This window comes from Spermophilus citellus, assembly GCF_964194105.1.
Source record: "Spermophilus citellus genome assembly, chromosome: 2".
Taxonomy (NCBI): domain Eukaryota; kingdom Metazoa; phylum Chordata; class Mammalia; order Rodentia; family Sciuridae; genus Spermophilus; species Spermophilus citellus.
In genome coordinates, this window is record NC_138183.1 from 126282812 (window position 1) to 126308171 (window position 25360).

Here is a 25360-nt window from a genome sequence, read left to right on the forward strand (position 1 = left end):
TGAAGGATCCTCCTAATATGGAACTCTAACACATGAAGTGTTGGGTGAATTACGCTTTATTAAATCAAATGCCTGACCTCCTTAGGCCTAACAGACATGGGGAAAAATAGTGCTGATTTGATTTCTGTAGCTGAGTGTGGGCTTTGTGCTATTTGGCTGACAGGAAGGATCAGTATCGCTAGCTATTATAAATAAATAAACAGATATGTTTGGTTTTATCAAAGCTACTATAATTGTCAGAGTTAGGAATATCTACTAAGAATAGCCAGTCAGCAGCAAGAGTCTGCGGACACAGAGCTTAGGTAGTAGACCATTGCAGATTTGATTTCTGAATGTTTGTATTTTAATCCACATGAAACTCCCTGGGTGATTTGGAAGAATGTCATAACTTGCTGTTTATTGAGTTAAAAATTAAAGAATATTGGATGAAATTTTTGCCAAGTATATGTGAGAAATGTAATCAATCTAAGAGAGAAATCTAGGTAAAACAGTATAGTAGGGATTCTTAGTGTGAAGGTCATTGGTGTGTTAGAAATAGCCTACAAGCTACCAGAAATTATTTAGAGCATTTTGTGTATATGTTCTTGTGTGCATTATTATTATTATTTGTCTTAAATGCATGCCTGTATGTTTTTCTTTAGATTATGAAAGACAAGCCTGACACAAAAGGTGTATGAGCCATAGGCTTTTTGATCATTATGTCAAGTCAAAAATAAAGGGCAAGTTAGGTGTTAACAGAGAAACCTCTTACATGTCTTTGCAAAGCCAATACCACCTAAAGATATTGCCTTGATTTAAAATGTGGATTTATGTGGGTTTTTATTATTTAGGGAAATACATATGAACCACAGAAGATTCTAGAAAAAGGCCCAGAGGATTTCCGATCTCAGAAGATCTTCTGAAACCACCTTGTCTAACATTCATTTTACCAACAGGGAAACTGAGGCCTGACAAGTACAGCAACTTGCCAGAGGTACTGCACCACCCGATGCTGTATCTTTTCTTTTTTTTTTTAAAGAGAGAGAGAGAGAGAGAGAGAGAGAGAGAGAGAGAGAGAGAGAGAATTTTTAATATTTATTTTTCAGTTATCGGCAGACACAGCATCTTTGTATGTGGTGCTGAGGATCGAACCCTGGCCGCACGCATGCCAGGCGAGCGCGCTACCACTTGAGCCACATCCCCAGCCCAATGCTGTTTGATTGGCTGCTTGTTTCATATGCTTTCTATATGCCCTCCACCTGTTCTTCAGGGATGGAGGAAATCAGCATGCTCCCTTCAATATGCAAAACCTGTTTGTATTTTGTGAGTTCCTATCTAGGAATAGTGCTTTCTGGGAATAGTGAGGCAGGAGGCAGGGACTTACCTCGACTTTCTGGATCACTATAACATTTGATGCATGTGGCTGTTGATTCCTCCCATCTACAGACTCAATGACAAGTTTTAACTGTCATGATTTCTTTTCTAACATATCTTTTGATTCCCATTTCCCTTGCTTGCTAAGTTTTAGGATGAACCCTTAGAGAAGGATTTAGTATTCAATAGACAATGACCATAGCTTCCTATCTTACTTTCTCTGTCTTCCTTACTGAAGGCCAACTATGAATGACAACTATGAATGCTGGAGAAAGGAATTGTCATGGTGCATGTTCATCAGTAACATAAAGAATTTTTCTTTTTCTTTTTTTCTTCCTCTTTTTTTTTCCCAGAGAAGATGAGGATATCTGTGTTCCTCTTCTTTGACATTGCTATCACCCTTTATAGTTTACACAGTGTGGGAGATATGGCTGGATCATTCCATCAGATCTTCCCATCCACACTGAAGGTGAAATTTCAGAATGAGTTGAAGCTTAAAAGGTCAAGTGGGCACTAGCACTAGGGAAAAGGTACCAGGGATCACACATCTTCCCACCCTAAACTCAGTCTGAGCTTTGTCCTTTTTCTCATATCCTCTAGCTCTTCACAGAGGAGTTAAAAATGAAGCTCAGAGTCTATTGGGAAGGATGTGAAAGTAAAGACAAATCAGTAAACTTAGAATTGAATCAGCTACACACAAAAACATCTAATGTAACCCGGACAAACACTGCTGGGCCCTTGAGCACAACACTTATCAGGTTGATGAGATATCATCATTGAAAACCTTATCTGGGGACCCCTCTTTTCATTCCTATTTCCTGTTGTTCTAAAGATGAAGCCTGGGAATAACAGGTGTCATCTGTTTTGAAGAATTAAACAATTAAGTAATTACAGTAAACACACACACACACACACACACACACACATATACACACTCACGCTTATAGTGGGAACTCTGAGAATTTTCCCTAGTCCAATATTTTTTGCTTCCCCAGACTTCATGGTGTGCTGCAGTTTATTCTCTCTTGTTTTACTTGTGTCATATAGAGGGCAGCTTGGGGCTAACATAATTTCCTGTTCCAGAAAAAGCCACTGTCTTTTATTAGGCAACACTTCTTTCCAAGCACTGCAGTACCTCTCTCTCAAGTTCTCCTTAAGGAGCCACAGCAAATATCTGCAGAAATAGGAGCAATGATTATGCACATTTCTACCAAGGAAAAGAAACAAAGACAATGTATTTGGTGTAAAATTTCCCCAGATTCACACCTTCAATTTTCACAGCACAAAAAGGTTGATTTACTAGATTTTTCTTGCCAAAATCTTATAAAATCTCATATCACTTTAATGTTAAATTTTAAAGCTAGATAGAATATTACAATCTTTATCATAATATCTTATATAAAAGATAAGGGAAGGGAATTCAATTAGTTAGTAAGAGATCTGGGCTAGAGTCTAGTTTTACTGATTAGAAACTCAGTTCCCTAAACAAAATATAGCTACAATGCTTAGAAATTCCAAACTCAAACATTCACTGGAGAAAATTTAAGTGCTATGGCTACTCTAGGAAGTTTTAATCAGATGTTTTGATAAAGAAATTATTCATTTAAAATATTAACAAACTCACATATATTCAAATAAACTTTCACCACATACTGGAAGAAGTTATCCACATTACCTAGAGGTTTGCATGGGAGTCAAATATTATACAAAACTAAAGCCAAACCAGGTCACCTTCATAAGGATAATGTATCAAAGCAAATTGTGAAATCTTAATTTGAGCTCAGGAATTGGAAGTCTTTTGTACAAATGCTTGTGTGTTCTCATGGTATGGATATGATAGGAGACTCAAGGAGTTGTGGGGAGCAAGGAAGCAGAGATTCAGAGAACTGTTATACACAAATCATGGTGATATTAATTTACATGGATTGCCTTGGAGGCGGATAGACTTGGATGCTCATGGAAATACTGTTTGAATTAATATCAGAGAGAGGTAAGAATCGATGCGCTAGAATGGCTTGATTGAGCACTTATGGGGTGACAAAGGAAACACTACCATATAATCAAATACCAATGAACAAGATCTGAGTCAAATTAGCTCTAGGATTTGCTTTAAATTTTTTTTAAAGATATACTGAAAGGAGAGTCCTTATTTCCTCTGTAACATATCACTAATTTAATTATTTTAAGTTGCGTATTTGATGAAGGGTAAATGACTGGCATGTGCATATACATTTGGCCAGTAGTAGCACAGTGGCATTTTGGTTCTGTATGAGAAGAAACCTCAGATCCCTCCTTTTGCATAGTTTTCTCCTTTTATGGTGAGTACTTCATTTTTTACATTATAATAGTAATAAAAAATCATTGATATTTTGCTGAACTCATATTTTATATTTTTTAATCAAACAAGTCCATCTTGTGATGGATTAATGCTACTTCCCTTTTACACTCATAGTCCAGCAGGTTTAAGATAAAGATGAGGTCAGTCTAGTGGAATGTGCTAAACTTTAATCAGATTTTAGTGTTAATTAATTTGCTAACTTATCTCCAGCTTGAAGGACGATAGCTGTCACTCATCATCACTGTCATCATCATCATGTATTGCAAAAAAAAATGTATACATCAGTAAGTCATTAACTATGAACATAGATAACTTTCGCTGGGTACATCCTACTGATCAGTGGGCAGTCCTTGGATAGGTACAGACAGTGCTTAAAGGTAGATACCCTGGCTTAATGTGCAGAGCATTGATAGGGAAAGACATTCTGTTGAAATAAGATGAATAGGGTTTTACAGGGGTGTTTTTTTGAGAGCAGATAGGAATAATACAGATTCAACAAACCCTTTTACATAATGAGAGAATATCTTGGGATAGAAATCTACCAATCCTAATTGATGGTTCCCCTAAGGGTCTTCCTAATGTTAAGGGTAGTGGCAGTGATTATCTCTGAGTCACAGGGGTCCAGGACATTTAAATTCCAGGCCAACTCATACGAATTGTCTCCCACTTGAGCCTATAGCAAGAAAAATGTTACTACAGGTTCTATTCCAAGTGATTTTCTTTCTTCATTCTAGTGAGCACTCACCTGCCAATCTCTTGTTCCCAGGAAAGGTGGACTTGAGAATTGTGAGCTTCTATCAAAGCCCTGTTCTCCTAAATTGAACCCTCAATTTGGTTTAAGGCCCATAAGGGGAATGCTCTTTCTCGTGAGTACCTGTATATTCCCTTAGGAGATTGGGCCTCATGTGGCATGTTATGTCATGATGAGAAGAAACACCTCCTGATAGGATAGGTAGATTTCTTGTCTGAAGAACTGACCAGTCACAGTAACGCTTGTCCACAAAGAGTATGCTCTTGCACAACCAGACTGCTAAAGAACTGTAAGGCAAGAGGACTATTGATTTGGCACATAGGTGAAATGAAGTCAAGCTCATCAATACTGCTTTACAAAGTTGGCCTTGAATGCTATTCACTGCTGGGAGCAGCACTCTGAAGCATGGTTATTCATAGTAGGTATTACTCATATTTGCTAGAATAGTCTAGTCAATGTTAGTATTTGTCTACTAGTGGAAATCTGGTAGTGCTGTATTTGAAAAGAGAAGTTTGATTTCAAAGAGAGCCTGTGTACACTGTGTTCTCTCATCCTAGTGGATCCTAGAAGGGTGTCTTTTCAGGAGGCTTGGCATATTTTACTCAAAGGGTTTTCAGGTCTCCAGTATAGGAACATGGAAATCAGCTGGCACCTCCCCTCTATGACAGTGATCCATGACCTGTCTCCAAAAACTCCAGCCCGTGTTGCAGAGAGGTACCAGGCAGGGAAATGTTAGTGAATCTCACCAACCCACTTTCATTCCAAGGAAACCTAAAGGTCCCACCTTCAGCAGGTCCAGGACATAGAGATACATTGGTGCCTTCAAATGTATCCAAACTATAGAGATTTGGCCAGGGCCAGCCTGTTCCCATACCATGCTGCCAGGAAGAAGTTGACACCCAGGGCTGGGCTGGGGTGGAAGGGCAGAGGGGCACAGAGGAAAGTGAAGTCAATAATCTCCTCTCCATTTTGCTAGTGGCCTCTGGAAATCATACTTCTCCTTTCCAAACATTCTGACTCCTCTCAGGAGGCACTGAAGATCCCTTGTGCTGCTTATTTAATTTCTAGAACCACCCATAACAGAATTACATGAATATTATTTTGCATTAAAATCTGCCTTTCCTCTGAATTTGTGGCTAGAGGTGAGATTCAGGGGCAGGGGACAGGTATGGAGGGAAGAGAGTCCCCAGAACACTGGGTAATGGGATTCAGGATTATTTAATCACCACCATGTTGGTGATGGCCACACTCTATTGCTTACCAGAAACAGACCTAAAAGCCTTCTCCATGACTGGATTTGAAATTCTCCCCTATGAGGAGGTGAAGGACTTAAATACAAGTGGGGTACCAGCAGCCAGGCCATGGTATTCTGAAGGTACTGAAGACAGTCCCCATTAGATGCCACTCCCACCCCTTGCTTCTGTGAGGTGGTCTCCTGTCTGGGCTGCCTGTCTCAGTATACTCCCACCCACTCCAGGAAGGGTACAAGATCCCATCCCCACTCCCTGTTCTTCAGTCCTGGCCAGGTAGGCTCTGTACCTCTCCCCTCCCCTGCTGCAGAATGAGGTACCACACCAGGTAAAGAGGGACATGGAACACTTTTTAATGTCAAGTCAGAGACAACCCTTCCCTCCCCTATCCCCCAATCCCACTTTCCCTCATCACATCCAGAACCCCTCCCCGAGGCCGCTCTGGTTCCCAGACTTCGCGGGAGGAAAAAAAAGGTTACCTAAAAACTGCATTTTTCTTCTCTTTCATACACACTCACACAAAGGTGGGAAATTAAATAAAATCAACCAAGAGGATTAAATTCTCCAGTGGTCACAAAGGCATCAGGGATTCCCATAATGGGCTAAAGCAAGTGGTTACTGACGGTTTAGTTTGTTCAGTTGCTTGCTGTCTGTTAATGCCCCGAGGCGTGATGGAGAAGCGAGGCAACCTGGGACAAGAGGGCCTTCGCCTCAGAGAGCCACACCTGGAAAAATGCTGCGCCTGGTATTAGTTGTTTTGCTTTTCACTTTTTTATAAATGTCTCTGACGTGTAAATAACCCAAGAAAATAAAAAGGCAGGAGCTGATTACACAATTACCAGTAAACTCTATCATCTTTTAGAAGATCAACACACAGCTAACGCCATATACAGCATGCAGTAATGTCTGAGAAAGGACCCTGCTGAGAAACAAAATGGCTAGAACTCTAACAAAAAAAAATATATGTATATATATACTGTATAATATATGTCATCAAAGGAAGCATAGCCAACAAACCCAAGATACAGTGTGATCAACTTTCCATTTCTAAACAGTATGTAGATAGCATAGTATTGTCTGCATGAAATGCCAGAAAAGGAGGAATCTGTAGCGCTGGTGGAGAGGTTGGTTAAACTGGATGTGTTTTTTTTTTTTTTTTTTTTTTTTTTTTGGTGGATCTGCCAAATCCTCACCAGGTCCTTATTCCTGGTGTGTGGTCCACCTATTGTAAACCTAGTTAAGAGATACACTATTCATTCTATAATGTTTGACAAACACATTTCTCTTTACCCCTCTCATGTGTGTATATTTTAGTTTTGTCTTGTTTTTGCACTAATTCTAGACTCATATCAGAAAATATAATTAATAAAATTAATAAATGAATCAGAATCCCTTATTATCCATCATGTCCATGTAGTAAAATGAAAAACAGAAAAAAAAAATGTTTAACAAGATTTTTTGTGACTGTTGTTTGTGGGATCATTGTTGCTGTCAGGCTGTCTTGTCTCCTTTTTCTTTCTTTCTTTTTTAATTTCACATTTCATGACACACACAATGATGGCGCAGTCTACCAAAGGGCCCGCCGTGGCACATCTGAGCCTGCATGGCTCACTCTGCGTTTGTCTCTACTGACGGATGGAATTTGGGATGGCCGACTCCAGAATGTTCCATGGTGGGGCACTTTAGTGGGCACAACATCTGAGCCCTTGCCCACCCTGGCAACAGAGAGGTCACACGGTGCAGCTTGCGGGTGGGCCCAAGCCGGGTGTGCATTCTTCCCGTTTTGGGAAAAGAAAGAAAACTCAGTGGTACCTAAATATCTGCAAGGCAATTTTCAATTTCCTCTTTAAAACATTTTTTTTTCTTTCCCAAAGTATTCTTTGTTTCCCTCCCTCGAATTTCTGTCCCATTAGGCTGTGTTTCTCTGAATTTCATTTGATTCTTATTGTTGCTGTCAGGTTGCCGTTGCGGTTGTGTTGTTGGTGCAGTGGCGGCAGCTTTCCCCACCAGGGGAAGTGGCACTCACATCAAAATTTGAGGAGCAGGTGCAAGACCAGAAGAGGGAGAAGCCAAATGCAGCCTGCCCTCCGTGACGACGTCCCATTGTTCACTTCGCTGACTGCGCCGGGGCCTGTGAAAAGAACGCACTGGTCATGAGCTGCCTGTTGTAAAGTGGAAGAAAATCCTGTGAGTGGCCTGGTCTGGTGTCATAAGACTTAGCTCTGCTGAGGCATCCCTAAAGTGGAGCATCAGCTATTTCAGGTCCAGCATTAGAAATGAACTTTCTCAAGCTCTGACCCATCCATGCACACAGGACACCATGGGAAGCCTTCCCTGGCAAGTAGAGAACTGGAGGCTCAGGTTAAAGCATCCTGCTGGCATCACTCCTTTACTGTTTTATAAACGTGCTAAGGCCATGGCTCAAGGTCAAGTTCAAGAAGGTGGCTGATGAATAAATATCCTACATGGAGTTTCAATAAAATAACCCCTTGCAAAGTTTGTATTCTCACCTAACCCCTTCTGAGCTCTGACTGCCTTGATCATTCACACAACCCTCCAGCTGCTCAACCTGTTGTTCAGAAAAGGACCTGTTGAAAACAACAATCTGTCTGCCGGCTGCTACTGCTGCATGGGGCACAGAGTCCATTCTGTCAATCACTCCATCTCAGGGTAGTGCGCTGGAGTGCTTGGCCTCTTGCCCATGTGGACAAGATAATAGCAGATGTAACTCATGAATCAGATGCTGGAAGGCCCCAAATCAGCCCAACAGAGTGGAGGTGGGACAAAGTAAAGAAAGAGGAGGCTGTTTTCTGCATGGACATTGACGTAATTAAAGATTTAAATGGACACTGGAGTACAGAAGACAAAACCAATTGGGGACCCATCCTGAAGGACAAGCAAGGGAAAGGGAGGGCACATTTCCCTATGAGGCACAGACTAACCAGGCCTGCAAAGCAGATGCTCTTTGAGATGGAGCTGAACACAAGAAGCAAGAGGACTTCAAGTCCAAAAATTTCCCTAGTAATTTCTCCATTGCTCTGAAACATCAGCTTTTTGGCTACTTAGACCGTTGTGGCCAAGAAACCCCAATTCCAAATGGATCTATGATTCCTGAAAAATACCTAAGTTTGGTTGCCAGGTGACTTCAGTGACTGATTAACTAAGATACCTCTCTGATTGGGTGTGTCCTCACATTCTCTGCTACCTTGAATTTCACAGAGGTATTTAAAGCTGGTGGTTATACTCAGTCCATTTCTTCACAGGGTTGGGAATAAACGACAGAGCCTGAACCTGCTTGACTGACTTGGATGCTCAGCACTGGAGTCACTTCTAATTAAGTCAGTTCAGAATCAAACCTGGCTTTTTGATTCCATATGGGATTGTCCTGTCACGGACATGACAAACTTCAGACCTGGGGCCACTACCCATGTGATTGTATTTTTTATCCCTTTGGAATAAATATTTGATCTGGGGGTGGTAGCTAAATAGTCACAAATTTGAGATATAGCAGGGCAACTCTTGTTTCTCTGGTATCTAGTTCAGTTTTCTCAAGGCCAGAAGTTTGCAGCAGTGAAAATCCCCAAGTTGAGAAGTCCTCAGGAAATCTATTCTACTCTCCACCCTGCAAGGAGGTGACCTGCTGGGCAACACAAAACTGATGGCATCCTTGGGGCCACAAAAATCCTTGGTTACAAAAGGACTTGCATGAGGATTTACATTTCAATTGCTGGTCCTTTAAGATAGGACACTAACTGGTTGTGTCTTCTGGAATCTAACTACTATGTTACCACACAAACCACCACTGTGATCTACAGAACATTTTCCTTGGAGCCAAAGGAAAGAAGCCATTCTCTGTCACTTTTAAGGGTAAGAAGCTATGTTTCTCTCCTCTGATAAAGTCCTTTCTTCTGGGCCACTCCAAGACCTTTCCCAACAAGAACCCTGCCTGGACCTGAGACTAAGGATTCTAAGAGACAAAGATTATTATTTCCAAGTCCTCCTGACCCAAAAGGCTTTTATGGGAGCCCAGTTCCATGTCTCCCCTGGACAGATCTAGTGGTCACATTCCATCTCCATATATGCACATTGCCCCAGAACAATTCCAAATGTGTCCTGCATATCTGGTACCCTCTGCTCATGGAAGGACCCAGAGTTGTCGACACCTGAACTCTTGTTTCTTTTACTGACTGCGCTCTTCTGAACACTCCACAGACACAGCTTTGAAACCAACTCTCTACTCAGTCTCAGAATACCCTGTTCTCTTCCTGTCAGCTCCCCATCATGGCAAACAAGATGCCTAGTGGTAAAGGAGTTAGAGAACAAATGCCAAATCCCTGAGAGCATCCTTCTCTCCTGCATTCCTCCTTGCAGGCCTGACCTGCAAACAGAACCACAAGCCAGGTGTACAGCCCAACAGGGGCCTGACTTAGGTACCATGTAAGAAAAGGCTGAACATCTTGTTTCTGGGTGGGGGATTCTATAGCTTAAGAGGTACCTGTGAGCTGGCAAAGGCCAACCCCCAGTGTCAAGTCACAATGGCCTGGAGGCTCTGCCCAGTGTTCTTTGTGGTGCCTTGTTTGGATACCCCTCAGAGTTCTTTTGTGGCTCTGCTTCCTGCTAAGAAGCACCATAGGGAGTCTTTCAAGACAGATTCTAACCTATTGTGGTAGGGACAATGTTTTCTACAGAAAACAGAAAAAGGGCACCAAGAGCCTCTCTATGGTTCCTCTTGCTTATAGCATTATCTTGGAGAAGCTCAGGGGCCTTTCTGCTCTCCTATTCAGGCCTGAGAAGGGGCTGTCAGAGTCACTGTCCATGAGGAATGCACATTGAGCATTGCAAGTCCAGTCTGCCCACGCCCTCTAGTCCACACAGGCAGTCCTCCTCCTCCCCAGGACCCTAACTACTATGTTTCCATAGATTCTAGCAGGAAACTGGAGGAAGCTAGAGAGAAAGGGCAGGAGACAGAGGTGTTCCCTGAGGCACAGGTACCCCACACAATCCTCCCAAAGGAGACAGCAGGAATTATCCCCACCACTCCATTCACAAAATGTTCCCCACCTGGGCCTTGACACCTGCTGCCTTGACCCCTCAAATCTGTTCTTTATGCTAATTCCAAGGTGGTGTTTCTATAATCCCAAATTAATCATGCTGCTAATCTGAGGCTTATTGTCTTAAGAAAAATGTTCAAATTTTTTTGGCAGAAAATGCACCCCACTGTATGATCTACCTGCTAGCTACCTCATCAGCCTTTCTTCCTGCGTCATCTTCCAGTGCCTTTTGTCCCATGTAAAACAGGCACATGCATATACACGCAGGCATATCCACACACACATGGGTGGGCACCCTCTAGCCATATTCTTTTTATTCCTCAACTTCACACATTCTGCCCCTCTACGTGAGATGTACTTCATCTAACTCACTCCTATTCTTTATTCTAGATTCTGTTCTGGCCTTCAATCACCTCTTCCAGGTAACCTTTCTTAATCCACTTGGGTTGGTGCTCTCAATATCTTATACATTCTTGTACTAAAACACTCCCCACCCCTGCCATATTCAAATTGTCTTTGTTTGTATAACTTGTAGTTTCTCCTCTGTTATACCAGTTTCTTAAAGGCAGAGTTTATGTCTCATTGGCCTATGGCAGGTATTCAATAGATGTTTGTTGATGGAAGTACAGAGTACTGTGACTCACACTGATGTGTCCATAATTACTTTATCCTTGTGTTTTCTTTCTCTTAAGATTATATATGGGGAAAGAAATCAAACCAAATGAGAGGGAAAAAAATTACTTTCCTATCTTGTCTTTGCTTTACCTTCCAGATACCCTTCTTCCCTTTTTCTACCTGTCCAATAAAGTCACTAAAAATTTTGGTGCTGAGTGAGTGTCTACATAGAAGCAAAGTTATGTGGACAAGGAATTCAGGTAGAATGCTTTCAGGTGGAAAGTTATCTATCACAGTACTGATGAGACTCATATAGGAGATGCAGATTATTATCTCTTTTATAATAGATGGAGGCTTAAATTCAGAGAGCTTAAGTGGCTTTCCCCAAGTCCCCTGACTTCTGTCTCCAAAGGCAATTTTCTTCCCACTAACTCAAAGCTGCTTTTTTGTACAACTCTTGATCTTCAGGAAATAAAGAGAAGAAAGAGTGAGGCCCACAGAGCCTGTGATAACTGGGAACTGGCTAAGGTGGGCACCACAGACATATGACTGTTTTTTTTCCCACTTTAAATGAATGCTACGTAAAAAAAAAAAAATGTATGAGATCAGGTTGTTTGTCCAGGAAGACAAGAATCATAGTGTCCTGGGAGCAAGGCCTCTTAGAGGTGGTGCCTGCCAGAGTGACAGTTCTGTCCATCTGCCTGGTGATAGGGCCACACATTTGAGGCCTCTGTTCTTCATCCAGCCATACTTCCACTTCACATTGGATGTCTTTATTGCCTCTATCTCATTAGAGAGTTGCGGAAGCCTAAAGAGACTAATTACCAGGACAGTTAGGGTCCCAGAGAACTGTGATGAGTGTCAATTATCCATCGGAAACATCTGGCAGGAATGAAAGCCGCAAATAAGACATATTTTATTCCTAGCCAAGTGACTCACCCCAGAACCTCCCCCTTCCTCCCATTTCTCCCTCCCTCCCATCACTGCCCTTCCAGTTCCAAGTTAGAGAGAGAAAGAGAGAGAGAGAAGGGAATAAGCAAAGGGCAGCATGCAAGGCCAAGGTCTAAGAAGATCACTGCATTAGAGCATTCCTGTGCAAGGAAAGAGGCAGGCCTGGTACAGAGGAGCCCAGAGATGCAGCTATTCTGGGCACTGACAGGTGCTCATTAGTGCCGCCAGCAAAGACAAGTTAGACTTGTGCAAGTGGAAGCTACCCAGGGAGAATGGGATGTCCTTAGGGACAGGGTCAATAGAAATTGACACAGAGATGCTCAAGGTCAGGGAAGGGTTCCCTCTGGGCTGCTTCCTGGTGTGAGCTTAGAAAAGAAGGCATCCTGGAGGAAGGTAAAGAGTTTTACATACCCCACCAAGCAGCAGCTTCCTGAAAATAAATATACTAACCTTTCCAAGGGGTCAGGGCTGTAGTTTTCACTTCTAAAAGAAATTAAAAAACAGGCCACTGTTAAGATAGAAAGTAGTTAGAGGTGCTCACTTTTCCCTCAGATGGTTTTAGGAACTTGGTGATTCTTCAGGCCCAAGAGCTTCCCCAGGCCTCTTGAACCTCCTTCTCGTTGTCCTGACCAGAGCCCAGCACTCATAGTGACCCATGTCAATGTTCTAAGGCAGATAGAAGTGAACTGGGACTAAGAAAGGGTATGAGTAATGGTCAGAACAGACCACAGACTAAAGCAGAGCCAAAATATCCACCTCATTTTAACAGGAGACACCTCTGCAGCCTGAGCTGTCATGTCAAAACCTTTCTGTAAAACAAATTTCTGTATTTGGCCATCAGAGTAACTCCTAAGTGTTGAAGTGTGGGTCTTAAGTACAAAAGTGACTGGTACAGATGGATGTAAAATACAGTAGTTTTAATATGGGTGCCCATGTTTGGTTTGAAATATAAAACTTTCACCTGATTTTAGCTATACATTTTAGAAGCACCAGTGAATAAGCTCTCAAGTGCCAGAAGAGCCCAGATTTTTGAAGTTTGACTTTTCTTGATGAGTCAGACAATACCAGCTTGGTCCTGTTGGGTCTCATCTCTTTGGGTCACATGAGGCAGTAAAGATCCACACCTGTGCTGCCACAGTTGCACTTGATGCACATCCTTGTAGAAATGCTGGGGAGCCAGTTCCTCTTTGTTGGTTAGACCAGGGAAGATTCCCAATTTGCTAGCTTCAAACTCTCAGAACACGTCACAGAGGCTCCCCCAGCTCTTCTGTGGATAGGAGGTGTTTTTGTCTGGTCAGAAGTTGTAATCATCTCTAATCTCTTACTTCCCTCTTTAGCAGCCTCTGCAATTATTCACTTGGTACTGAGAGGGTGAAAAGTGTCCTTAAAGACTTTTGATTGAAGGGATGGCTTCGAAATCTATGTTAACTGACAAATGTCCTCAGATATAGAAAGATGACCTAGATACAACTGTCTTCCTCAATGCAACTATAATGTTTGTTCAAAGTCAGATGAATACATACTTGTGCATTCAAGATATCATTGTGTTTTTAAAGGCACAGATATATGATATCCCTCTCTATTGAAGTGGACTTTAGCAACCCTGAGAAATTGTTCTGAAGATATAAAAACATAAGTGGTGATCTATGGTTAAATGTTTTATGATTGAAGGAAGATCTGATGTAAAGTTGGGATAGTAGAGAAAGTCCAGAAGTGATGGTTCTATGTTGTCTGTGCCTTTAGCAGGGACAGTTCCCTAGAGTGCTCACTGGGCCCTTGAAAACAGCCAGAACTTTAGGAAGGGCATTTTTTACTAATGTTCTCATTCAGGTAGCACTGATTTCTGGATCTCCCTGTGTGAAAAAAGATAACTGGGATGAAGGCAGTTTGAAGAGAGACTTGAGAAGATGAATAGTCACACACATTTTACCCCCAAACCATAAGCAGTGCAATAAAGGGTAAGCTTGGGGAACAGTCACCCACAGAGTGAAGGGGATGCTGGTTCAGACTTTTAGAGGAAGAACACTGGACATTTCCATTTGGCAGTTGGGACTATCAGGAAGAGAGGAAAAAATCAAAGGCAAAGTTCCTGCTCTAGACAACCAGAAGAGATTATCTGTACAGCAATGATCTGAAAACAACTTTAGCTTAATTGTTCCTGTCTAGCTCCCCAGCTCCCCACCCCTGCTAAATCTATAACAATCACTACTTCAAAGAAGTTCAATGCTAAAGAGCATCCATGAAGATAAAGAACAATTTGACACTCACCCATGACCTCAGCTAGAACTTAACCTTGGGTCTTTCCAAGTAGCAATGTGTCAATCCTTCCAGGTAAACAGAATGTTCTTGTACCCTTTCTTAGCACAGAAAGGGAAACCTAAGCATGATAAGCTTCATATTACTTCAAACCCACCATGCTGTGCTCTGGCCCATCATTCCTTTACCTTTGGCACTAAGAAGTGATGTAAGAAGAATGCTCCTCAATGTCAGTCCTCCAAAACATGCTTGACATGTTTCTGTTGGCTCTACCTTCTAGAAATACAAATCTTGCTTGTGGCTTCAAAGCCAGTTCGAGCCACAAACTAAAGTGTTTGAGTAAGATCTTGCTATCAGGAAAAGAAACAATCCCTGATAATCCAAGCATACATCCTTCTTCAGCAGGACCTTGACTGAAATTTAGTTGATCACTTTGTTAATGATGTATTAAGAAGGAGCCACATAGAATGGGAAAATACAGTCATGAGAAAGAAAAAGGAAGGAAGAGAGGGAAGGGGAGAAAGGGGATACAGGTAGAAAGGAAAAGAGGGGAAAGAGGGAAAAGAAAAGGGAGAAAGAAAAAGAAAAGAAGGAAATGCAAGGTAAAAGAATCCCATACATACACCCCAAGTCTCCAACTGGTCAGTATTCAATGTTTCAGCTCAACTCATAGTGATTTTTTTTTTCCAGCAAAGAGCTGAATACTCATGGCTGAATCCAACAGTCAGGAAAGCTCTGGGCTGTTGTCTTATTTGAATAAGAAGCAGAGGTATGCTGGATGAGAACAGATATACCACCTTTCCAGAAAGAGGATGAGGGAAATTTTTCTTTTTTTCTTTTTGCACTTTCTCTTATTTTTAACATACAGGTGCCATAGAAATGCTAATTGTGGATGCCTTGGTGGCTTGGCCTAATTGACTATTTTTAATCCTCTGCAGAGAAGCACTGATCATCTTTTCTGTGGTTGCAATTGTTTCCTTCTGATATCTAGACTTTACTTTTGCTCCCCATTCTTTAATAAATTGGTTTGATGGTCACTGTGAGGTTCACAGGCATTAATCAGCCCACATTTCCCAGCCCACTGATATCATCAAGTCTGCCTTAATGCCTAGAAGATAAAAGACAAAAGGCCAATGGATGGGAAATGAGCAGCCCAGGAGCCGCTGAGCTTGCAGTGTGGGCCCCCGCATACTGGCCTGTGCAGAAGTTTCATGAGGGATGGTTGGCATAGCACCGAGTCCTTATTTATCATTGCAAGAATCCTGCACCACCAAATATTAATACGAGAAGGTGACATGCAATCTGTTGTGTTTGCAAAAGGGAGGCAGAGAAATACTTCAAGGGTGGCAAAAAAAAATGCTGAGGAGGAATGAAATTCCCTTATCAAAATCCTTCTAGTCTATCCAGATATTGTGTAGCAAAAATAGCTTTGAACTTCTCTGAAAAACCAGTGTTCCCTGTCAGTGGAAATCCACATGTTGGTATAAATCTTTCTTACATTTCCCTGATAAGATGTGCATAACTTGAAGGTATTCCCTGAGAAAACAGGTAGCTCTCTATTGCATCAGAGAGTAGCAAAGGAAGAAGGAAAACTGAGCACAGATGAATGAGGTGAGTGTGCCCAGGGTCAAGGTCTGTTTCCTTTAAAATATTCCTAGTTGTATCAAAAAGTCCAGCAGCTATACTAAAGACCACACAACTCAACTGTCAGAATATTGCAAATGTCTGTGACTTACTACTTCTGGTTGGTGGGAAGAGGGACTGAACACTTCCAGAGAATGAAACTAGAAAGTTGGCATAGGGATCATTCCACCCAAATCAATCAGTTCACAAAAATAAACATATAAAATAAAATCACTGGGGGAGGGAAGAGAGAGTGATATATATATATATATATATATATATATATATAGAGAGAGAGAGAGAGAGAGAGAGAGAAACAACCCAGCCCTCTCTTGGCAGGTAGATCCTGATAACAATGTCTCCAGCTCCAAGTCCCATATTCAGCCACTAGGCAAAGTGTTCAGGTTATTTTTATTTTTGTTTCGGCTTTTTTTTTTTTTTGCTGATGAATTTGATGTGAAATGATGCATATAACTTTAGCTGAATATATTAGCTTATTAGAAACCACTACCCAAGTTTCAGATGTTTCTGATTCCTCTGAGAATAAAGCCCTAAGTAGCCAGAATTAGCTTAGTAACTTCTGAAGGCACTTCTGAAGAATCATTTGTTGTAAGTTCAGTCCCTCCTTCCTTTAATGCCATTTATGTTAGCTACTTTTCTAATGCTGTTTCACATCTGTGACTATGTCTCACATGGAGGTTCAATAATCATACATTAAATCATAACTTGAATCTGAATATGTTCATTTACTTTCCTCTTCCTTCCTCTTTCTTTCTTTTGTTTTCCTGTTCATGGTTCATTACCAAGTTACTATATATCACTAAGGTGAACTATGCAGCCCTGACTCTTTTCAAGATACAAGCATTTTTCCTCATTTGTCAAACAGCTCCTCACATAATTCATTTCTTTCTCTCTCCCATCCACCTCCCAGGTCTAAAACTGTCCTTCTATGATCATTTGCACAGTTAGAATGTGAATGGGTGAACAGGATGAACATCTGGAATGTGAATGGTGGAACAGGGTAAGGTGGGAAGAGGGAGGTGGGAAGGTTGGGCTGGGAGGTGGGAAAAACCATTCCCCTCATTCTTTTCATAAGCTGTCTTTCTGCCGGGCTATTGCTGGACTCAGCACTGTCCTTAAGAGGAGAAATACAACACCCAAAAGGCACCAGTTTTATTCTACCCCTCAGCCCAAATGCTCAGGCATGTCCTTAATGGGTCATTTACACTAGATTAGTGGACATGAGAAAAGGACTTGATGTGGAAGGGATGTCAAGGGGCTGGGAAAAGGGTTTGAAGGATGAGTTAATGGACCCCATAGGATGCTCCATGAAGGAATGGTCTCCATCGAAGTAACTCTTTCTCTTTGACTTGTATCTGGAGATTCAAAATGCACATGTTTTCAAAGTCTTTTTAATACATATTTTCAGTTGAATGTTGTCTGATTCTGTAAGGTAGATAAGACAAATCGACTGTATTTTATAGAAGAGGAAATTGAATAAAGTTTAGTGACTTACCTCAAAACAGAGAACTATGGAAGGTCAGGCTCTGAACTAAAAGTGAAGGCACCCTCTCTAGATCATTACTTGTAGGCAAACATGCATGCTGCACCAGCCTGCTTCTCTCCCTTGGAGAGTCATGTGAGCCAAGTGATGCACTTGATGGAATATTTCAATCATCCAAATATATGTGTTTGACCTTGTTGCTGAGGGAGTATCAAAAGGATTCTTTATGAAAGCTGCTCAGTTGGTTTTAGTTCAGATTTAGTTTTAACCTTTTGCCTTCATGCTAATCGCTGGGTTTGGAGATGTGAATGATATTTATTTTCCTTTCCCTTCGAAAACCTCCTGGGGCATTATGGGCAAGGGGTGAGCAGAGAAAAGAGAATTGTCATTGGATTTTCACCAGATCCCAATAACTTCCTTAAAGAGCCTTCCACCACCATCTTCTAAACAATTTTACTGAAAGGAGTGTCAGGTAATGCACAACAGGGGAAAGGGAGAGGAGTGGGGGCTCTGGGATTGAAGGGGGGGGAGAGAAAACATAAAGCAAGGGGGATACTGACCTTGCAACAAAGTTGAGCTTGTAGGCTCATTTAGTTCTAAATCGGGTGAGGGACAACAAGAGAGAAAAATGAAAACAAACACATATATTATATACAGTGGCTATATATTTGTCATATATAGTTTGTATACTGTCTTTTTACAAGCATTTTTGGAGAAATGGATAAATAAAGGAAGACACAAAAACCAAAGGTGGTAGGACAAGGTGCAGCAAGAAAAACACTGAGATGCTTTATGTTTTGTATTGGATGGGATGGTTGGGAAGAACAGGACCTGGCTACTATATATATTTTCCAGTACAAATGAATTCACTTGGCACTTGTGCTGAGCTGAGGTACTGATTTGAAACAAATGACTGAAGCCTCTTTCTAGAGAGATTTCTCTCCCATATCCTCACTCCTGGTGTTTCAAAGAAGTTCAACTTCAAGAACTTCTGATCCCATGGCAATATGATTGGAATATGATCTCCCAGGAATCACTGATTCAGGAATGTGGCAGCAGAACTCTCCTGTTTACTGCCAGTTCTGCAATCCCAGAGATGAGATGCTTGGAGCCCACTTAGTTTGAGATAGGAATGGGCATGCTGCTTCTTTTCTTAAGTCTCCCCAAGATCCTGATCACAATGGAAATATCTTGCATCAGAATTCCTCACTTTTCAATGTCTAGGACACATGGAAAGAGCATGCAATTTGTGTACAAGGTGGTGGCAAAATTATGATAATTTAGCTGGCTTTCTGGTAAAGCAACTGGAGAATGAACTTCATCATGAATTCATATACTCATGTGAAGTAAATGCTGCTGCTTTTCCATCTGCCCAATCTGCTTGATAGAACTTAAAGGAAAATGACATGGAAAATCTCCTAATAAATTTATATTTGTCAAAAGACTTCATTGATAGGAACCTCAATGATAATAATGATGGGCAACTTGATAAAAAAATAAACTCAATAATGAGCTTAGAAGCCATGATAATGTCTGCACTAGACTTGGCTTGAATTAATGGGTTGAAAATGCTCATCTTCAACATTAATGGGTTTAATCTTTGAGAATTCCTGCATTAAAGAGGACCCCACATGTACCCATTCATCTTTGAACCAGTCTTTCTAAACTTATTCACATAGGTACCATCATTGTATAATGTTGGTTTTAGAGAACCCTGGACTCTAGAAAGCTGACAATGGCTGAAGTACCCCCAAAAGTTAGCACAGGTTGAATGCTTTTAATGCAATGGGGGGAGGGCAGGGAGAAGAAGGAGTTGTAATGGTCACAAATGGGTCTGCTGAAACAAGCGTGTTTATGACACATGGTTCACTGCTTGTCTTGTCATAAACTCCAGTTATTTCACTCCTTTTTTTTTCTTTTAAGTTTGCTGCTTCTCCCTATTCTCATCTTGAGAAGGGTTAAGGGGAGGAGGCTAGGGGATTAGACAGTAGTGATAAATTCAATGGCAAAGCCATTTTCTGCATCCAAATCAGAAGAAAGAAAAGGTCAGAGGAGGAGGAAGACTATTTACAGGAATCAGGACTCCTGTGGCTGCAGAGTAGGACTTGGAAAGCTGTAGAAGGGAGAGTGTGGAAGAGCTTAGATTTGCAAGACAGAGGAAGGAGTGGCCTGTTCTTTTCTAATTCTGGCCCTCTTGCCTGCAGACAGACATCTGTCAAAAAACAAAAAAAACAAAAACAAAAACAAAAGGCCTGACAAATGTGAGGGGCACTCATGACTCTCCCTGTGTGAGAGATGCCAGGCAGATCAATCACTCTAATCATAGCTCTGTCCATTCTGTGCTAGAGGCTCTGGGATCAAGGGCAGCCTTCCTTTTCCCAGTCCTCTCAGATAAAGCTGGGCTTTATTTTATGTGCAGAATAAGAGGCTGGGAGAATGTGATTTGGAAGCAAAGATGTCACAATGGAACATACACTTCTACTGAGGTCATATGGCAGGGTTAGGGCAGGGGTGTGGCTGTTGAGGGGATGGATTATCCAGGACTTCTGGGAATAACCACAATTTATGTCTTTGCCAATTATCTGTCAAAGTCTCCCTTTTTTTCCCCTTTTATGTTACATTTAAGAGTACTTTTCAACATGGGGTTTTTGGAGAATGGATTTGAAAAGTCCCAGAACCACTAAGTGCGGTGGGGGTGTGGAGGGATTTGCACAAAAGGCAACCAGAAATTAACCATGTGATGTGCAGGGAATATTTGCATCCATCAAGGTGCCAAGCCATTGCCAGGCACCTGTAGTTTCTGCCTGTTGACACAGAGGGACATAAGCTCACCTCTGCATAGACAGTCTCTGGGCAGAGAGGTGGGGCATCCAGGGTCTACCAGAGAGCTGGTTCACTTGCTTCTGGCAATAAGATAGTTGCCAAATGCATAATGAAATTAGAGCAATTTGCCTTATATACATTAATCCTTTAATAAAGAGTTGTTTAGGAAATGAATGCATGAATGACTATGCAACATATTTCAAGATGATGGTTTGGATGGATAAATGTTTTAATCCAGCCAGACAATATCCAATGGTACAAATGGGGAACTTGGAAAATCCTCATTTTCTACATTATTTCTCCCTCTGAAATTAATATTATTAAGGATCCCAAGACCTGTGATTCTATTTTGATGAATACAATTTGATTTATCTTATTTTCCAAAAGATGGAAAAACATTTTAGAAAAGGGAATATGTTATATTAACCCAGTGAGCAAAATATTGAAATAGTAAATACTCTTCTCTGGGCTCTTTACTATTTTACTCAATTATAGTCTCCATGTCAGTTTAGGAGGCACCACTGAGGAAACAAAAACAAAAACATAAATGTCATTTTTAGCATCTCAAAGCCTTTTCCTCCTGATTTAGAATTTTTCTCATTATAGAATGAAATGAAAATTCTTTTTCATTTCTATTTTCCCATTCCCGATATCTACTTTCATACCTGCATTCTCTCTTTCTCTCTCTTCTTTCTCATCTTTCTTTCCCTCTTGCCTGCCCAACTCACTTCTGATACCCATCCTTCTAGAGCCTCCTCCCCAGCTTCTCCACAGGGACTCTCCCCACTTCACACTCTCTCAGTGCCCAGCTCAGGGCACATTCTCACCAAATAATGTGATGCTGGCATTGGTGTGGCCCAACTTGTTTGAGGCCACACAAGTGTAGTTCCCGTAGTCATGTTCAGAGACATTGAAAAAGATGAGTTTTGACAGGAAAGGTCTGTTTTCCACTTTGACTCCTTTCTTTCCTTCAATCAGTCTAAAACAAATAAGAGACATAAAGAGAAGAATAAAAAGACATGGTCAGTTTCTCTCATGGGATGGAAATAGACTCTAGAATTAATGAACTTTTCATTGTTTCCCCATCACACATTATAATAACCCCACTATTTCCTCCTCTCAATGATACCCTATGTTCATTCACAATGCACAGGTGATCGTAGCGCTCCATAGTGCTCCATGCCCATGGAGATACTCTAGACAGGATGGCATATTTCCTATGGCCATATTTCAGTCTTGTGAAAAGAAATGCATCATTTTATTCTTGCTATCCCTTTGTTATGCCACAACAATATACACCATCATCTCTCTGGCCTTTAGGAGACTATCATTTATGCAGTGGATAAGGGAAAGTGCCTATTTGTCTGGAACTGTTAATTATGTTAATGAAAGTGATGATGATGATGATATCAATGATGATGTTGATGATGACAATGAAAAACTAAAGCTTCAAAGAGATGCATGACCTGAAAGGTTTGAAAAATACTATTTTTTCAAGCACTTGGGCAATACAAATTTTCCATAAGTACTTGAGACATTCTACAGATAAGACTTTTTTTGTGGGGGATCTGGGAAAAGAAGAAAATAATCAAGGATTATTTTCATATCAGGGAACTCTGAAGGACTTAGGAAGAGTGATCGCCCCAGTGTATCATAGGGGATCAATCTGGGAAGGATTAGAAATTACAAAGAATATGACTTTGTAGAATCAAGACTGTCTCTGTGAACAATCAATGTGGCAGGCCAATATGCCAAGGAAAGTTCTTTACATCAACCTTTTACTTTCCCTGAAAATTTGTATTCCTTGCCCAGAAGCTCATTCTGTGCTATAGGAAAGAGAAAAAAATATTGGAGAGAAAACATTCTTCATAAAGGGTCACGGAAAACATGAACAAATGCCTAAGTTGACTGTTTAGGGCCTGGGTGGAGCAAAACTTGCAGTGAGAAAATGATGTCAAGTGGGGATGTGCACTGAATCAGGCCCAGGGGACATGCACTGAGGCAAATGGCTGGTATTGAAATCACCAAACCAAGAAGGACAAAATTCATGGCAGAAAGGGTAAGTGAAGCTCAGCAAGACAATGATGAAGAGATGCTTTGTCAACTATAAAATGTTTTTCAGTGTAATGTGTTTTTCTGGTGTTAGACAAGAGGATCCCTGTCTGTCCCTGGGTTATGGTGTTTTTTAGCATAGAGTGTAGCTGGTTTGTATTATCAGAAACCTCATCTCTGTGAGATTACAGAATGATCCTCTCCAGCACCAAAACTTATGATGGTAATTTTATCAGAAAAGAGAAGCAGGTTCTAGTTTGTGTTCTCACCCATCTGCCAAGAAAGTTGGTTGAGGGTTTTGCATTGCTTTTCATTATGAAGATGTTTCCTCTGGGAGACTTCCTGCCTAAAAATCAAGGTACAGTGAACTGGCCTGAGTCCACAGACTTCATTAAAATGCTTGCACTGTGCAAATGGAATCCTGCTGTGGTCAGAAACCACTTTTATATTTCCAGCTTATTATGTCTCCATTGATTCTCTAGGGGGTACTGTCCCAGAAAGCCTCCTAACGCCACCACCAGAAGGCTTCCATGAGCCAGTCAAAGTATTGATCCCTTTCTCGGTTTTGATGGTGTTCCTCAGAGAAAGAAGAATCCTTCACATCAGAACTAAGCTGTGAATTAGATTTTGGCTCCATAGTGGGAAGCAACTCACCGGAAGCAGGTTCCTGCTTGACAGCTCTCAACTGTCTTTAACTAAAAACAGTGTAGGGTGGCCAGTATCACTTTGCAGCACTTCGCAGCTCCTGGGATGACAGCTTTCCCCTTCTCCATGTGTTCACACTCTGCCCACCCCCATCCAGTACTGCTACGAGGCTTCAGTTTCTTAATGAAGTTGTAGATTTTCATTTGCTAATGCTTCTGTAGTTGGGTGGCCCTTATTAAGTGCAGAATTCCAATTCCTCTGCTTCAGATTGATAACACACACAAAGTAGTAGGTGGTGGTGTGGCACTAGTACGATGCCAAAATATTTCTACCTTAAACTTTAAGAACACTACCTGTCCCCACCACAGATTCTTTTCATTTTCCCTCAGAAATCAGCTCATCTCACTGATAATGAGAGATGGGTTAAGAACTATTCTCTCCCAGTGGCGGATGTGATATTCTTTCTGAGAGTTGCCTGATGGAGATTGCCTGGTAGCTCTGGTGGCACAGACACAGCTGACTGTGACAAGGACCACAAGGCAGGCATACTCTTGTCCAGCCAGGTGCCAGGAGAAAAGGCAACTCCATTCCATGAGAGGATACTGGAAAGGAATAAATGAATGAGTGGCAAATAGAGAAAAATCAATGGAAATGGGAGCAAAGGAGAATCCATAAGAAGAACTAAAATAAAAAAGGAAGCAAAGCTGCCTCAGCAAGGACCTCTGAGAAGCACCATTAACAAACATCTCAGTCTCCTTTCTCCTCCCTGGTAAATGCTGGGGCAGACCGTGGCTCCCTCTGCGGTTGCTGTGAAAAGAAGAAACCTCTCCATTTATCTCAACATTGGCCATTTGTGCTGTATTTTCCTCAGCATATTTTGAGAGCTTGCTTTCCCCCTATATTTTGTTTCTATTTTTCTCTTATAAAGAATTAGAATAATGGGATGCAGCTGATTAATTTTCACTAAGACCTAGATAATTCAAAATTCAAGAACTGACCCTGCAGCTTAATAGTGTTTTGTTTTGTATTGTTCTTTTGTTGTTTTGTATTTTTTTTTTCATCATAGATCTTTATGCCTCAGTTTCTTCCTAGTAGGGTGGTGAAGAATGATGGGGATTGGTGAATTCTTGAAAGAAAGACAAAAGCCAATTTTATTTCTTCGTAAGTTTATTTCCCCTTTTCCTATGTCAGTTCTTTCATTCATGAAATGGGCGGAATGAATATAGCTATCTTCACCAGAGGCTTCCAGATATGTCTTTAAAATGTAAAAAGGATTGCTTGTCACTTGGAGGGGTGATGATTAATAAGGTCATGAATCTTACGATTGTGTGTGATAGTCCCAAATGAAATTCATTTATTGATTCAAAAAGTAGAAGAATATTCCATGTTTGACTTAAAGAAAACCAAGATGTATTGAACATAGTGTATGTAGCATCAAATTAGTTGTGGTACATCAAATAGTGTATGGGCAATAAATTGCTGAAATTTCTCACATCACTCTTCTTTGATTTTCCTCTCTGTTTTTTAGCCCTAATCAGCCCTCAGCCTCCGTCACTCCTTCTTCTTCTACCCATAGACCTCAAAGACATTTTTGCATTCCTAGCACCAACACCTCCATTTTTATGAAAATATTCTGAACAGACAGCACTTGTACATTTATTTTTGTTGTTCATCCTCCTTAAAAATAGCTCTTTGATAACAGTAATTGCCATGTTGCCTGGCTGTACTGAGTTGCTGATCCCTGCACTGACATGCCATTTGATAACTCCTCAAAATGATCATCTTCAGTGACTCACAACAAATATCCCAATGATGGCTGCAACAATAGGGAGGAAGGGAATAGCCCCAATTCTTTTCTCCTACAGAGAAAGAACAACCTGAACACAAAGGAAAGGTTAAATCAGGTCATGGACTCTTGCACGCATTACTGATGGTGTCTGGAATTTAAGTGGAGAACTGCCAGCTGTGGCTAACTTATGCGCCCCTCCCAGAACCCCTCAGTCACCCTTTAAAGCAAGCCTCAGAATGTGTTAAAAATAGCTTCAGGCAGAACGCATTATTTTTTTTGGCCTGGAAAAAAATTGCTGGCCTTTAGAAATATTCTGTTGTCCTTTCTTTGGCAATTTTTGCTTTCCTAAAAATATGCTA

At 41.2% G+C, this 25360-nt stretch overlaps 1 protein-coding gene across 4 annotated transcripts in view; it reads right to left on the minus strand.

Annotated features, from left to right (window-relative positions):
* Positions 1 to 6104: 6104 nt before the first annotated feature.
* NTM (neurotrimin) overlaps positions 6105 to 25360 on the minus strand; it is a 411195-nt gene continuing 391939 nt past the window's right edge. For 2 of the 4 annotated variants that reach the window (XM_081279772.1, XM_081279774.1), the window contains exons 6-9: positions 21343 to 21494; positions 18253 to 18288; positions 12760 to 12792; positions 6105 to 7823 (exon numbers count right to left, since the gene is read on the minus strand). In XM_081279772.1, coding sequence (XP_081135898.1) covers positions 7720 to 7823; positions 12760 to 12792; positions 18253 to 18288; positions 21343 to 21494 — 325 coding nt within the window. In that variant the 3' untranslated portion in view covers positions 6105 to 7719. The remainder of the gene's footprint in view (positions 7824 to 12759; positions 12793 to 18252; positions 18289 to 21342; positions 21495 to 25360) is intronic. The other 2 variants (XM_081279773.1, XM_081279775.1) reach the window with 2 other exon arrangements.